Source organism: Lutjanus erythropterus, chromosome 13 (assembly GCF_056507025.1).
Source record: "Lutjanus erythropterus isolate fLutEry1 chromosome 13, fLutEry1.hap2, whole genome shotgun sequence".
In the NCBI taxonomy this organism is placed as follows: Eukaryota; Metazoa; Chordata; class Actinopteri; order Lutjaniformes; family Lutjanidae; genus Lutjanus; species Lutjanus erythropterus.
The window spans coordinates 33,557,088-33,573,562 of NC_139329.1; the positions used below are offsets into that span (position 1 = coordinate 33,557,088).

The window sequence follows — 16,475 nt, forward strand, 5'->3', positions numbered from 1 at the left end:
ATACAACAGATGAGCTACCTGCACTGTTTATATGACCTCTATTCTGTTTCAGTATATCAGTATGAGCGGTTACACTGTAAAAAAGAACATGCAGGAATTAAGTGGAATGAACTTATCTTTTCTCATTAAATGAATGTAAATATAGTTTAGTATAGTAAGTTTATTTATTCAAGTTAATCAAACTTAAACACTTAAAGGGGCCTTCACATGATAAGAAATTTGTTCCAGACTCACTGTGAGGTCGGGCGCAGAGAGGCAAAGCACAACAACTGCTACATCCTGTCTGCCTGGTGTACAAAAGTTCATTTACTAGCGAGATCGTAGTCTGTTTTTAACCTCGTGTTATAGAATTTTAGGAACCCTGAAACGCTTCTCTTTGGTCGTGTCTGGAAGGGAACCCTTGATTTGCGAAACTCTCATGAGACTTTTGTATGTTGTTCCTTCATTGTGACGTTACAACAGTCACTCTCGCGAGATCTTCCGCAGGGTCTGGGGTCCCTTCAAGGCTCGGTCTTCTGTTTCTTCCTCCTCTGCTTGTGTCACTTCGACACACCTGTGATCTCTTCTGCCTGCATCATCACATACAGCTGTTATCTCATTGGTTGCGCTTTGAAAGGTCAGCAGCAAACGAGGTCAAAGTTCAAGTACGTGGCAGATCTGAGCAGTGCGCCACACCAAGCGTAGTGGTGCCGCTTGGTCGGGCGCCACCATACTCTCCACAGGAAAACAATGGGACAGCCAGCGTGCAGCATTTTTACCGCTGATCATGTGTTGGGGCCTTAAGTTTTGAAAAAAGTTTTACCAACTCCCAATCTTTTGTTGGGAAAATGTACTTTTCTTCTTTAGACTGAACTTTAATCTTTGAGTTTTAGAAAAAACATTTGATGTTCAGGCAAATAATGACAAATAAGGTTCACAGCTCCTAAAAGTTTCTAAAACTCAAAGATTCAAATTTATCTGAAAAAGCAAACTGAATGATCTTTGCTAAAGATTATAGGCTGGCTAAAACTTATTTTTACTTTATTTTAAAAGTTTGAGTTGAGCTTAAAACACAGAAATGTAGTGCGCAAAGTTGCTTTGAAATTTTGAGTAATCTCATCTTTTTCTTTACAATATTAAAATGAGTTGAATGAATGTACCCTACAGAGTTAAATCGAAAGTTAAAACTAAAGAACTGAGTCTTCAAACTGAGAAAAAGTCAAATAAAATCAAACTTGTTTGTAATGTCCATCAGTGAAGAGTTGTTGGTGCAACTCAATATTTTAAGCTTATTTAACATGTTTTCTGAAGTACACCTGAATCAATATCAACTTTATTTGACAAGGAAAGTTTATCTCGTTATCTCAACTTTTCAAATTCAGTCAACTTAAAATTTAAGACAACCCAGACACTAACTTTTTAAAGTTAAAATAAATAGTTTATTTTGACAGTGTAAGGCGGTTGCCTTCCTAATGAAAGTGTGTGAGGAAATGATCCTGAAAGCATAAATCTGAGTGGATTGTTTACACAAGCAGGAGGTCAGAGTCAGTGTCAGCAGCTCTGGGGCCGCAGACAGTGGATTTTACCTCACTCAGGAAGTCTGACTGTTTAGGTGTTCTTCGTTAGCAGCTCACCCAGACAGACTGTACCATATAAATAACCTTTAACCCAGCCTCTGGAGGAGCTCGCCACACCACACGTGCCTACAAATTAAGACCTTGTTCTATTTGTAAATGTAGGCCAGACAGACAGGGGTGTGGTGTCCTCTGTTTACTGGAAACCTCTACCTGTCTAACAGGAGATAATCTTCATGGCGTCATCGCTGCTCACTGCAGGTCCTGAGGAGGGATTTCTGAGCTCACTTGCATATGATTTTACACCAACATGGGGCGCCATAGAAGGAGGATGACAGCTGAAAAACAAAATGTGCAACCCAAACTGGTGATGGCAGTTTTTTCTCTTTGCTTTGGTGTGGTCAAGGTGTTTGATCATGTGTGGGTGGGGAATTCCCTGATTATTACAAGTGTCAGCTATTTTGAAGGTGACATTTTGCAAAAAACAGGCCCTTTAACAGTCACCAAACACTAAAGACTACACTATAACTGAATTTTCTCTAACAAAATAAAAAAAATATGATGCTCATAATGTTCTGGACCAGGCTTTTAAGTACAGTAATAGCATCAACCCTTGGCCACCCCTCTCTGCTGTCTGGAATGGTCCAGCCCTTATTTGCATAAGTTGTCTGCGGGTAGCTGCATGACCAGCAGGGGTAGGTTAGAGGAAGGAGTGCATGTGGACTACATACACACATGAGTAGAGACACGGGGAGAGACGAGCTGTGTGTGGACTGTATCGTGAATCCTTGGAGTGTTGCACTGAACCAGACAGAGTTATGTACTGTGCTCATCCTGTCTCAGGCACAGGCAGCAACTCACTAATGCATTGCTACAACATGAAGCCAGTGAGTATATTTATCTCTTATTTATTATTTCTCTTTGATGTTTTTCCTGTGGATGCATGATGACACTGTCAGGGTGTTTGCTGAGGATGCTGTTGCACTCTTTAATTGTCTTCTCAGATGTTGACTCACATAATGAAACACTAGTTTTCGTCTGTAAACAGTGGTTGATCTGTGTGATCTTTAACTGATATTTTACAAAATTTAAATCAGTAGGAAATGCATTCACCCATGCAACTTGTATAAAAGTTAAGAGTATTATAATTAAGATGTTTTCATTGTATACTTCTTTTTAGTGAGACATTTTAGAGTTGATGTTTCCTGCTCTGCATGCAACATTTCTTGGAAGATAATAGGTTGTTGTTTCATGTTGTTTGTTTGCATGTGTCTTTCCCTGTGTGTTTGAGTGAGAAACAGAGTGTGTTTTGGAGAGGTCATGACTGTAGATTCATTGTCACTTCCTTGAGGATTTGTCTATAATTGGGAGTTGAAACTTCAGTGGTTGTAACTTGAATTAATAGAAAAACCAAGAGTTTGTGTAACATTATAAGTCAGAAGTCTCTGTGAGTTGCCTATTGGTCAGTGGGATATTTATTTTAGAGCTGCAACTAATAGTTGATTAATCGATTAGTTGCCAACTATTGAATTATTTTGAACTGTTTTGATACTTGTTCAATCATTTTGAGCCTTTTTTTAGGAAACAATGTCCAAATTCTCTGATTTAAGCTTCTCAAATGTGGTTTCTTTAGTCCTCTTTGACATTACACTGAAGGCTGTGGACAAAACAAGACATTTAAGGATGTCACCTTTGGCTCTGGGAAACAGTGATCACCGTTTTCTGACATTTTTTGGAGCAAGCAACTAATTTATAAATTGAGAAAATGATACACAGATTAATTGATAATGGAAATATCTGTTAGTTGCACCCCAAATTTATTTCTTTATCTAGCTCCACATTATGTTTACATAAGAAAATAACTATCTGACAATAAAAATCACAATTATCCTCAAGTGATCGCATAACTTACAATAACAGCACCTACAATAATGCCAGCATTCAGTTGGTTACCTTGTGGTTTCATGTTGACAAACTCCTGTTAAAATGCACCGGTGAGACTCGAGATGCTTCCTGTCGAGCTATAAGCACCATGTAGTCAAAGCCTAGCAGCAGCAAACATCTTGACATGAAGCAGATTGCTGTTATTTCTATTTGATTTAACCCTGCTATGTTGGAGCAGTCCCTCCACCACTGCAGCCATTATCAAAGGCAGCTTTGATCTCTGTGAGACTAACCATATCCAGACATCGTGGATCACAGAGGCAGAAAATTGGTTGCATGTGGCTGGAGTTGGCCATGGTGGAGCACAGCATAGGCCCTGAATAGCAAGTTGATATTTCACTCATCTGGCATGATAATACTTGTGTGCATTTACAATAGGAAAACAGTGGATTTGTTTGTTCTTTTTGTACAAGTTTAAACATTTTTTAGATTAAAATAACTTTGAAAAGATTTCCAAAGAAGACACGTGTTCAAACTGATTATTTCAAGCACATATGAAGGTTTTGTAGTATTTAAATTCTGCCTTAGTTGTGGTCTTTATTTGCCCTTATCATCTGTGATGCCATGATTGATGGTTCCTAAATCAATGCTATGCTAAAAGAGGATGCCATGGTGACGGCCCCTCTCCAGCGGGGGCCAGAGAGGGCGTGCTGGGGCGGGGGTGTGACCATTATTAACGGGTCGCCTGCTATGCTGATGGTAAGGAGGACAATTGGCTTTATCCTCCGCCATATGCTGCCCATGGCGGCTCAGACGGGCCCAGTGTCGGCAGGGGCTCCTCTGTTTGGCCTAGCCCACAATCACCATGGGACTCATGCCAGCCAGGGTCACGGCTGCGTGTGTGTGTGTGTGCTTAAGCGTGTGTGTGTGTGTCTTTGTGTGTGTGCGAGCCTTGCGCGAGCATACTCAAGAGAGTCTTTAATAGCCTGCTTTACAGAACTTGTCGTCCGGGTAACTGACACCCCATTGATGCTGCGCAGGGAGGTTTATTTTCATTTCCTGGGGCACATCAAAGCAATTGAGGGAGGTGCAGGTGCAGCCCAGACCTCTTGGTGTGTTTGAGTGAGTGAGCATGTGTTGGTGTGTTTTCTGTGCATATGTGCAGATTCTAGCCTTTACAATTAAAAGAAAAAACACTAACCAAAGGTATCTTTAGTTTAATGGTGGATCTGTTTTCTATTTACAGTATTTTGTCTCCTAGAGAGCGGGATCATTACTTCTCTGTTGGGTTTCTCCTATGACAAGGCCTGTAATTCAATTTCAGTTGGGAATTGTATCCCAGTCCTCTGAAGCCAGCCGAACCTGATCACGATTAGGGCAGGGATTTCTCATGGTGAATGGTTCCTAAATCCGGATGAGGAGGTGCATGGATCTGCAGCTTATGGATTATCGCAATAGCTCTAAGTGTGCATCAGCTCTCTGCTTTGTTTTCGTAATACTGTTGCTTCGGCTCGCGCTCGCAGTATTCACGTTTGTGTCAGGAAGATCCGTTTGAGTGATACAGACACATAGGAAATCAATGTTTGTGTGCATTATGCTGTGGTTCAGAGTTGTTGGGTTTTTTTTGCCTTAAACAAGCTCTTCTCTTCAGGTTTATGGGCAGTCTCCCACTAATGATGACATCAACCAGAACTCATCTTTACATCCATCCATCAAGGGCCCCAGCAATGTGTTCGCAAGCACCTTCTTCGGTGAGCTCAGATAATCCAACATGAACCTGATCATCATTCTAGTCATTCTAGAACATTTTACTTTGGTCCATCTTTTGTATGATACCAAACACACTTACAGTACTCTGTGAGCAAACCAGTGACCTACTTTGACCTGCTTAGATGACTGACTGTATTGGCCTTCTCTTAGTGTATGTTCAAGGTTCAAGGTTCAGTTTATTCATCCATAAAATCATGGAAATTGCAGTGCCCCATCCTAATCAAACAACAGTGATTGCAGAGCATAAGAAATAAATACCCATAAAATAAAACAAAAGATAAAAACAACCAAGAAACAAGACCAAGAGTTGTCCAAGCTAGCAGCTCTGTGAGGCTGTATTTAGGCACAGTTCTTTGAGGTAAATGCTAAAATCAGCATGTTATCATGCTCACAATGACAATACTAACATGCTGATGTTTAGCAGATATAATGTTACCATTAGAGCTGCAACAATTAGTTGATTAGTCGATCAAAAGTAAGCAAATCGCCAAATATATTGGTAAAATGGATTAGTCATTTCAGTCATTTTTTAAGCAAAGACATTTGCTGATTCCAGCTTTTTCAATGTGAGACTTTGCTGCTTTTCTTTGTCACATAGGGGAGTAAACAAACAGTTTGGGTTTTGGACTGTTGGTTGGACAAAAGAAGCAATTTTAAAATGTCACTTTTGACTCTCAGAAATTGCATTTTTTCACATTTTTTGGACATTTTATAGGTTCAAAGATTAAGCAAAAATCTTGAAAATAATTAGTAGATCAGTAGATTAACTGATATTCTTACCATGTTCACTATCTTTGTTTTGCGTATTAGCATGCTATCATTGGCTAATTAGCACAAAGTGCAGCTACAAACCTAATGGGAATACCGTTTTGCAGGTTTAGTTGGAAACCAAAGTAATTAAGATGCTGACCTAGATAGAAATGCTGGGTCACAAAGCCAGGAAGCCAGAGGATGCACCATTAGTTGTTGAGATATTTTACTTAATCTTTACTTAACCAGAAATGTTAAATTCATGGTGGTGCTAGAGTGAATGTCTGTACAAAACTTAATGTCAGTCCATCCAACAGATGTCAAGATATATAAGTCATATTTAATTTTAAGTCATAATTAAGTTAAAAATGGCATTAAAGTACATTTTCATCGTGTAGAATCGCCTAAAAATAAGAGTTGTTGTATTTTCATTACCTTAGAATGAGCCCTTTATATTGACAGAGGGTGTGGGTCCTCTTCCATGGAGGCCGCCATGTTGAACCGCCATGTTTCTACAGTAGCTTAGAGTGGACAAAGTTTTTGCCACTGTAGATTTTCCTTCACACTTGAAAAGGGAGGCTATGCAAAGTGTTTGTAAGATTACCACTTGATGCTACCAATTCCTTCACACACATTAGAGTTTGATTACCATTTTTAAAGTGCGTTTCAAAAACTGTGTATTTCCTGTGATTCATAGACCGCACATAAAGTTTGTCCCATCAGTTATATAAATTAATAACTGAGCGATAAGTCTTCATGGTGTCCATAGAGGCCGCTGCAGAGCTTCATGACTCGACCGGCTGCTTGAGATGCTGTTCCAGTGCAGGCTATAACATATCGTTATCCGTTTTAGAGGGGACGAGCAATTCACCTGACATCTGGAGCGCCGTAAACGGGCTGAACCAGCAGGGCTATGAAGGTGCACTGGGAGCAGCCACAACCCACCAGACGCAGCCGGCGAGCTACAGCAACCTGCAGCCTCCGCCACACAGTCACCTGGTGAGATTTACTTCCAGGACGCTGGATGTTGACAGCAGCACGGCGCTTATTAACCCCTGTGAATGATTAAATATGTGTGCTTTGTTTTACTGTTCAGGACTACTCCCCGCATTCAGTGATGGCTGCTGATATGAACAGAGGTCTCCCACCAATGTCCACCTTTCACCGCAACAACACAGCACCACGCACTCCATCAATCAACACCTCAGAGAATTCAACAGGTGAGGAAATGGAGAACACTCACTGTTTATTAAAGCTCAGGTTTGTTTGCTCTTGACTGTCATATTTTACAAGCTTCATTCTTTTTTCAGTCTCAGGGAGTCAGAGAAATGCGTCAGGAGGGTCACAGACAGGCGATACTCTGGGCAAAGCCCTGGCCTCTGTAAGTATGCACCACCTTAATCCCATTAGACCGGCTCATCTATGCCCTGTTATGTTCAAACAGTCAGACCAGAGCATAAAACCAAGCCCTCTGAGCCCCAGCGGCATAATGCAAAAGGGAAATAGTTGCTCGCCCCTGCCAGTAACAGACTAGTGCATAATAACGAAGTGCTGCTGGACTTTTTATTGGCTGCTGACTAGTAAAATGACCAGAATTGATGAGTTTAGTCCAGGTTACGAGCCTGCTCCAAAGGCTGTGGCAGCAGCTGTAAAACCTTACGTAGAAATGACAAGTTGTGCTTTTAAAATGATCCATGCCCTCCTCACGCTCCTGCCCCTCCCTCTCCCTCTCTCTCTCGCTGTCCCTGTCTGCTGCCAGATTTATTCCCCTGATCACACCAGCAGCAGCTTCCCCTCCAGCTCGTCCACACCGGTGAGGTCCCCGTCCCCGCTGCCGAACGCAGCTGAACCTGCAGGTAAAACAAAGTAACGTGCTGCCGTAGAGGCTGTCCAGAGTCAAATACTATTCACCTTATTTCTTACCAACCCCTTTATGGACTAAATTTGGATGTTTTCTTCTTCTCAGGTACCAACATGTGGCCCCGGAGTTCAGTTCAGGCACCAGTCTCACCACACTATGAGTCTCCACTTATATCACTGGTAAAGACCTACTGTGATATCATGATGGATATCTAAATAAATGATAAATGAAACTCATGAGAGCATTGCAGCAGCAAATATAATAAGAAAGTAAATGTAAAAGAGTAAGAAAGACAAGTAGAATATATTCACTACTGAAAAATATTAAATATCAAAATGTATAATGTATAAACGGTATATTCAAACAGACAAAAGTAAAATATATAAATGCATTAGTATATCCACATACCTAGAAAAATTGGACCATAATGAAAGATTCCATTTTTACCAGTAATAATAAGTTAATGTTTGCTTAATATACCAGTTTAAATTTGCAGCAGAGGAGAGTGGCTTAGCCATAAACATCCAGAAGAGACTGTTAATGGCTGCTGGAATCATAGAAACCTTAAAGCAATAGTTTAATTCGTTCGGAAATGGGCTTCAGCAAGCAGCTGTTACCTTAGCATAGAGACAGGAAATAGGGCTCTGTCCAGAGGTAACGAAATCTGCCAGCTTCTCTAAAGCTCGTTAATTAACGTGCTACAACTATTTTGTTTAATTTCCACAAAAAACAAAGATTAACATCGACGAGTTGTGGTTTTACGGGATTTATGTGTCGGACTGGTCGCCAGGCAGCCTCGAGGCCACAACAAACCACCAGGAAGTCACTGCACCTGGCCAAGAAAGAGAGCCAGCTGCCCTCTGTTTCCGATTTGCTAAGTCAAAGGTTCAGAGTGCAAGATTTAGAGGGATTTATGGGAAAAATATGTCAGAAATGGAACAGTGGCCCAACAGGGACAAACCAAACACCGGCTTTATAAGTGGTCTTCTGTGTTTTTCGCAATTTTATCAGCCATCTTTCAGGTTCTCCTACACACTTGGAAAGGAGAGGGTGAGACTAAGGGTATTCAGTTGGTTGCGATCTGCAGCGTCACCACTAGATGCCACTAAATCCTACACTTTGTTCCTCTAAACCAGTCACCTGCTGGCTATAGCTTTATATTTAATGAGTAGACATGAGTTTGGTATCAATCTTATTAGATAACCCTCAGCAAGAAAGTGATAAGGCCTATTTTCTCAAATGATCAAACAATTCCTTTTAAGTTTCCAGTACTTTTTTTCTGCTGACATGACAGGACGCAAGTATGTTTGCGGTGTGGAGGGTTTTTTGAAGTGTCAAAAACAGATAGCAAAGTTGCCACAAAAAACTTTAAACAATTAGCAACTAACGGTTTTAACTTTTTTGTATCTTGGTGTTTGCAGTCTCAGGTGGAGGACCGACTGGACAGACTGGACGATGTGATCCACGTCCTGAGGAACCACGCTGTGGGCCCCACGGCTGGGCTGCCCACCGACATCCACGGCCTGCTGAACCAGACCCACCACGGCCACCCGGGATCGGCCGGCACTCTGCCGCTCACCTGTCACACTCCAGCCATGGTTATAAACCATTTCTTTGAAGTATTTAAGGAAAGACAGGCAGGCGTGTGTGTTTGTGTGTGTGTAAATTCCATGTTGTGTGTGTGTGTACAGTGTGTGCGTGTGTCTGTATTCAGTTTCAGGAATTTTCCACCCATTATGTCTGCATGTTTTCCTCATGTAAAGGTTGTTGTCCTTGAAATAGGAAACTGAGCACAATGGGAACGCGCGTCGCCCTTGTATGGAGGGCGTACAGTATGTGCGGACTCTAATTCCACTGTGGGGTGATGGGGGAGGCCTGCGTCGTCCCATTCCAGCATGTTTCCCTCTCAGTGGACCAGGGGATTTTGGCCCAGCTGGAGTGGAAGTATATGCAGGGGAAAAGGGGTTTTTAGTCTAATCCTTTGGGGGAAGGGGGGGTATTAAATTCTCTCACTTTTATTTTTCCAAATGATGTGTCGCTTAGAAGTGAATCATTCCTGAAGAGAATTAGTGGTATGTTTAGGGAGTATATGGTAGTTTTAAGGGCAGGATTAAGATTGTCTGAGATTAAATTAATTCTGTAGAGCGAGAGATCTACTCAGTGTTACGTCGGGTCGGAAATGAGAGTGCAGATGTTGGGTTTGTGACTTACTTGTGGATCTAAGAGTTGTATACTGTGAATGTCGCTCGTATCTCATCCCGTTCTTTCTGTGTCATAAAGGTTGAAGCTGTCAGTATGAACAACAACCACACAGCCTTCCAGAGCCGCACACAAAACGGCCACCCGTACCAGCCCGCCAGACAGAGGGCCACACATCAGCCCATGCAAGCCGGAGGCAGAGGCGAGTCGTTCCTCTCATAAATTTCCCCTCCTTTACCCGCACTCATGAACCTTTAAGCTATAGATGTCACAGTTTTATTCAATTTTTGTTATTTTTCGTGATCTCCCACAGGAGGCCTGGGCGTTCAGGGCAATCTGGAGCTGAAGATGGAAAGCGGAGAAAGGGAGGACATGATTCACACCAATCACAGTCACAGCTCTGACAGCCAGAGATCAGATGAAGAGAGTGAACACAAAACACAAGGAGAAAACAGCGGAGGGAACAGGTAAACACTTTCTGTCCCGCTTTCCTCTAAGCAGAGCTAAACAGTTGAATTTAAAACTTTTTCCAGTCTTTTTAAGACCATTATGGTGCTATTTAAGACCTATTTCACCAGGGCTGGCCTTAGGATTTTGGGGGCCTAAACAAGATTTTGTTTGTGGCCCCAAATCATTCCCAGCGCAAATACCAAATCACCCCCTCTCTCTCTCTTTCTCTCTCTCTCTCTCTCACACACACACACACACATAAACACACACAGATGCACATGTGCACTTTGCTTGCTAGCAGCATCACCTACCAATGCTTTCTTGCAACCTTGAAGTCGTGTTTTGATTTTGCACAATTTAAACTGAACAGTACTTCCAAAAACACAATAATTCTAACATGGCAAGCTGGCTAAAAAGTAATTAAAGTATTTGTAATTGCTTGCTCGTTAATTTGCGTCACAATGGCTGCATGCTGTGTTATTAAAGCGAGAAAGTCAGTGTGCTGCCAAAAAAGTACAAGCACAGTTTGCATTAGTAGTTATTGGGCCAATGTTTGTTTTTGTTTTGTTGTTGTTAGAGTGCAATCAACGTTAACTTCATGATTCAATCAGTTTTTAAGATCTGTCAAAATCATATCATAGACATTTTAAGGTCTAAAATTAAGGATTATTTGATATTAGACTTTTTAAGGCCCTGCAGAAACACTGTAAAACTAGTTTTGAATATAAAACCAGCTGATGAGCACTGACAGTCAAAGAAAAACTGCTCCAGTCTAATTGTGCTGAAATGTTTGTGATGTGTATGATTAATAATCTGAAATGAATAAAAAGGAATGGAGCAGGAAAGTAGATTGTATTTTGTGACAGTAAAGTAGCACGGCAGATTTCAAAATAAATGCTCCTCACTCAAAGCCAAGTATTGGAGCTTTCTTGCCGTTGCAGTTTCACTAATTTAAAATACTGTCGGACCCCCAGCTGTGAGGGACAGCTGTGTCCAGGCCAGCCTATTGAGCTCTGCCTCATATTTCTTCTTCACGTTGAATTAAGTTGCAGTGAATTAAACGGGGAAAAAAGAGGAGCTGTCCGGACATACAGTAAATAGTAAAGACATCAATGACAGAACAATGAATCTTCTTAGTGTGGCTTATCGAAAAATCCCCTAAACACAAGGGCATCATAAATAATACCTGCCGTATCCTGCCTTCACAAGCCATTAATAGTTAAATACAGTATAGACAGAGTTTTCACTGCACTTAGCAATAAAAGCTGCAACCAACAGTTATTTTCATTATCAGTTAATCTTCTGATTATTTTTCTCAATTAATCGTTTAGTCTTTAAAATAGAGGAAAATTCTCTATGATGTTATGTCAGACAGCAAATCCTCACATTTAAGAAGCTGGATCCAGCAAATACTTTAAATTTTTTGCTTGAAATTTGACTGAAATTATTAATTGATTCTCAAAAAAATTGGCAACTAATTTTCTTTAAGTTGACTAATCATTTTATGAAACAATTCTTTCAGCTCTAATGAACCATTTGCTTGTTTGGTTCGACCAACAGTCTGAGATCCAAAGATGCTGAAATTACAAAAATATAAAACTGAGAAAAAAACAACATAATGTTTGCCAGTTTTTGCTTAATAAATTAATTTAACAATTAATCTTTTATCAAAATAATTGCCAATTACTTTTCTGTTAAATTAATAATTGTGACATCAGACTTGATTAATTATTTACAGACTTTATTTATTTATTTACCAGAAACAGTGTGTAAACATTATTATAAATATGCCAGAATTAGCTAAAAAGCTAGTCAGATGTTTGCAACCTAAAATCAATATAATATTAAGAAAGAAGAAAGAAAGAAGAAAAACAATAGTTATAATTTCAAGACATATTAATTACATGATGATGATTGATGAGGGCATTTTAGGCTCATTAAAAACATGGATTTATAAAGTGAGTGTCTGTGATTTAAACTCGTGCTGCACATCTTGAAAATTCAAGCGTTTGTCCTGGTGTCTCTCGGCTCAGAGGTCACTTCAGGACAAACGTCTTCATGACATCAGCTCTGATGCCTGAGTGCATCTCTTCTTTTTATCTGCATCTATAATCTAGTTGAGGGATATTGATGTGGATGTATGTGGACGACCCTCCGGCAACAATTTTAACACTGGATGTTTTTCTTTATTTCGGTTTCTTATTCCAACTGAATTAGACAATGATTGAAAAAAAATAGAATAGTTAGAATGTGACCCAAAGTGCACCGCTTGAGTATCATTTTGATTTAAAAAAAACAAAAGCTGTGGATTAATTATTCAAAAATGTGTCTCTGATCACATGACCTTGTTGTCAGTGTACTATGTTGTATGTAAGCATCTTTCACAGAACAGATGAGGGTGTATCAGATGACATCAGGAGAATCAATAACGTGTTGTCTGCTCAGTGACCAGCAGAGGGCACAGAAATCCACAGTATAACTCAACACAGTCCTCTTGTCTTGGAAGCTTTATTCAACAGGCTGACTGGACACAGAGGGTCAGGCGTCCCTAACCTGCAAAATGTTACCCAAAGAGACACAAAATCACCATAAAACAACAACAGAAACACAAAACGACCAGAAAGAGACACAAAATCACCACAAAGACACACAAATTTACTATTAAACAACAACAAAGGCACAAAATGACCACAAAGAGACACAGAAGTGCCATAAGACAGCAACAGATACATGAAATTATCACAAAGGTACACAAACAATCCCAAAGATCCACAAAATTACAGAGAAATTTGTAACAACTACAAAAAGATGCAAAATGGCCTCAAAAAGATACAAAACAACCATTAAGAGACAGTAAATAGCCAAAGAATGGTGCAGAACAACTGCAAAGTGATGTAAAATGACTACAAATATTACTGGCAGAACAACCACAAAATCTGCGTCTTGCTCCTTAAATCTGTCCACATCTCTCGTGTGTATTAAGTTTTCTGTAAGATCCACTTCAAGATTCAATGAACTGTTGTTTTCTCATACGCTGCTTATGTTGTAGCATCCATGAGGATGAGGATCTGAGCCCCGAGCAGAAGGCCGAGCGTGAGCGCGAGAGGAGGATGGCCAACAACGCCCGTGAACGTCTGCGTGTGCGGGACATCAACGAGGCCTTCAAGGAGCTGGGTCACATGTGTCAGCTGCACCTGAAGAGCGAGAAGCCACAGACGAAACTGCTGGTGCTGCACCAGGCCGTGGCAGTGATCCTCAGCCTGGAGCAACAAGTCAGAGGTCTGTGCGTCAGTCGCTTGATTTTTTTCCCCAAGTTAAACATGCATTCATTCATTTTTTACACTTGAGTGCAAAACAATTGTACTATTGGCAGATACTGAGCAACATAATCATTTATTTTGATTTTTTGTCCACCTGAATCTTAGTCCAGTATTCACCCTTTTTAGTTCTGTATCAGAAAGTAAATATCTTAAGCTGCTAAATGCTCCACCAGCTTGTCACTAAATGTATCTGCTGTTTGGTGCTGGGCAGGTGCTTTGCATTTTTAGTCTATTTTTACCATAAACAGAGGCCTGCTGTGGCCTAAAACTTCCAACCAAAACCTTAACGTGTGAAAGAATTGGAACAAAGTGCAGAAAGATGAACCTGATGAGTTCATTGCATTACATTAGTTAGTAATTTGATCAATTGCTAATATAAAAATAATGATTAGAGCAGGTTTTAAACATGGCATGACTGCAGTGGCTGCAGAGAACACTGAATAAGTCATGCATGCAATCATGCACAAATTGAGAGAGAGAGCACCACCCTGTCGAAATTCACGCTCTTGCAAGTGAGTACCATGTGTGTACAAGTGCACTACATGACAGTGTACTAACAGAAGTACTCAAATTGAGACACAGATATAATATAACTTTATACCTCAAAAGGTGATAGTGAATCACTGTAGCATCCAGTCTGCCCCAAACAAGGTGGTTATCTTGCCAAGTTTGGCTCCTTGCACCTTGAGCTGACCCCAGCATGCCCAATATCCTGCTTGCTCCTCCACTGCTTCACGACTAGCTTAGCTTACTAGCTAACGGCAGCTACAGTTTGCAGCAGCAGATAGTGCTTACTCTAACTGCTATATGCTGCCCGTTTGGAGTATGAATTCAACTGATGGCCAGTTCTTACATGCTGCACTTTTGTGCAGATCTGAAATATCTGAATTTGCGTTACACAGGGGATAGACATGAATAATACCCGTGCACCAGTGCACGACATCTTCAGTTTCTTTATTTAGTCCAACGCTAACTCATTGTTTGTTGAATCCCACAGAGAGGAACCTGAACCCGAAGGCTGCGTGTCTGCGGAGGAGAGAGGAAGAGAAGGCATCTGCAGTCATGACGGACCCACAGTCCATGCAGCTCGCTTTCCATCCTGGTCTGACAGACCCAGCAAACCCCATGGGCCACCTCTGAGCATCTGAAAACGACCACATCAAATCCAGCATCAAGTATGTAACATTACCTTACATATCAGTGATAAAACTGAACCATTTTCTGTAAACACAGGAAAGATTGTTGAGATATTGAACAGTAAATTCCTCTTTAAAAGGTCTCATTTTGTCATTATTTCTCATGCCGCTGTGTCTTTCTTTTCCAGATGTTGAGTGAAGAGCATCCCAGGAGCATCCAGCTGTTTTCGGACGTCCAGCGTTCCTTCTGAATTCGGACCAGACACGCAGGGAGGTCGACCCTCTCTGTTTGTGATGCAGTTGAACAATCATCTCCTCACTTCCCGAGCGGACTTCTAACTTTGTGCCTAAACTTTACTTGTAACAGACAAATGCATTGTAAGCTGCAGATGTTTTGTACATATTTTGTATATTTATTGATTATCTGTCTGTTTGAATATATCTGAAAGGATGAGTAGGCGTCATCTGCAGAGCCAGATATGTTTCTGACCGACTTTTACAGTGTATCACTATTTACCACGTACACTCGTGATTTCCACCGAGCTCAGAGGACTTACTGACATTCCCACATTTGTGTGTTCAGACAGCGGATTTCATTTGTCCTGTGATGTGTGAGCGTGACTGAGTGTGTGTGTTGCAGGAGTTTGACCATTCTGTGAATGAACAGATCTCCGAGAATGTTCTTTAACATGTGGGCGTCATCTTTTATTTGTATATTTGTTACAAATTTGTGTTATAGCACTGTTATTACACTTAATGATACACTGGTGGACAGACTCCCAGCTCTTCTTCTCAGTGTAATTACTGCTTTCCAGATGTAGTCGAAGCTCTTTGCATGTTTGAGTTTTTAATAGAAGATTTCAGCTTTTTTCTAAGTTATGTAACTTATCTTTTATACAAATATTGTGAATTTCATAATGTCTTTATTTACTTTTATCGCTCTGATTTTACACAACAAAACCCTTTTTGTGCAGTTTTTCCTAGATGTAGCCACATCTCATGCTCTGAGCAATACAGTATTACAGAATAATTGATGTCTTGTTTGCTTATCACATACAATAATAAATAGTAATCAAAAATAACCTGAAATACTCCTATCATACCATGTACAGTCTGTGTACAGTTTGAAGTAGCCTACAGGCATGTGTCAAAATGATCATGTAGCAATAAATGTCTTTTTTCAAATACTTTGAGTCTGTATGGCCTTTAATATATTTTAGTCAGCTAAAACACACACATCACATACACAGTATATACAGCACTCAAAACATTTATGCTCACAGTAAATGAATATTTGGATGACAAACTTTATCATAAATGAATGAACAAATAAATAAAAAGTAAAAACGTATTTATTTCAGGGGACTTTTACTTCCTAAGATGACATTTAGTTATTTCCCTGTTCTTTTTATTTCCAATTCTTATAAACAAATGAAGGGGCGGGGTTATCTCACAGATTCAGATCAAAGCAACCAGAACTACTCACTCATCTCCCTACTTACTTGACTCACGTACTCACTTACTTACTTGCTTACTTTCTTACTTACTCACT

At 40.4% G+C, this 16,475-nt stretch overlaps 1 protein-coding gene across 2 annotated transcripts; it reads left to right on the forward strand.

Annotated features, from left to right (window-relative positions):
- The first annotated feature begins 2,248 nt into the window (after window positions 1-2,248).
- LOC146316927 (transcription factor 12-like) lies at window positions 2,249-16,110 on the forward strand. 2 transcript variants are annotated; one of them, XM_084734653.1, is made up of 14 exons: window positions 2,249-2,440; window positions 5,089-5,188; window positions 6,811-6,956; window positions 7,054-7,177; window positions 7,268-7,338; window positions 7,717-7,813; window positions 7,924-7,997; window positions 9,240-9,416; window positions 9,601-9,762; window positions 10,099-10,219; window positions 10,331-10,484; window positions 13,517-13,746; window positions 14,785-14,962; window positions 15,112-16,110. In XM_084734653.1, exons 1-13 carry the CDS (start codon window positions 2,372-2,374, stop codon window positions 14,925-14,927), a joined length of 1,668 nt encoding a protein of 555 aa, XP_084590779.1. In that variant the 5' UTR covers window positions 2,249-2,371; the 3' UTR covers window positions 14,928-14,962; window positions 15,112-16,110. The 2 variants fall into 2 exon arrangements, with proteins under 2 accessions (XP_084590779.1, XP_084590780.1); XM_084734654.1 differs by lacking the exon at window positions 9,601-9,762.
- The last annotated feature ends 365 nt before the right edge of the window (window positions 16,111-16,475 follow it).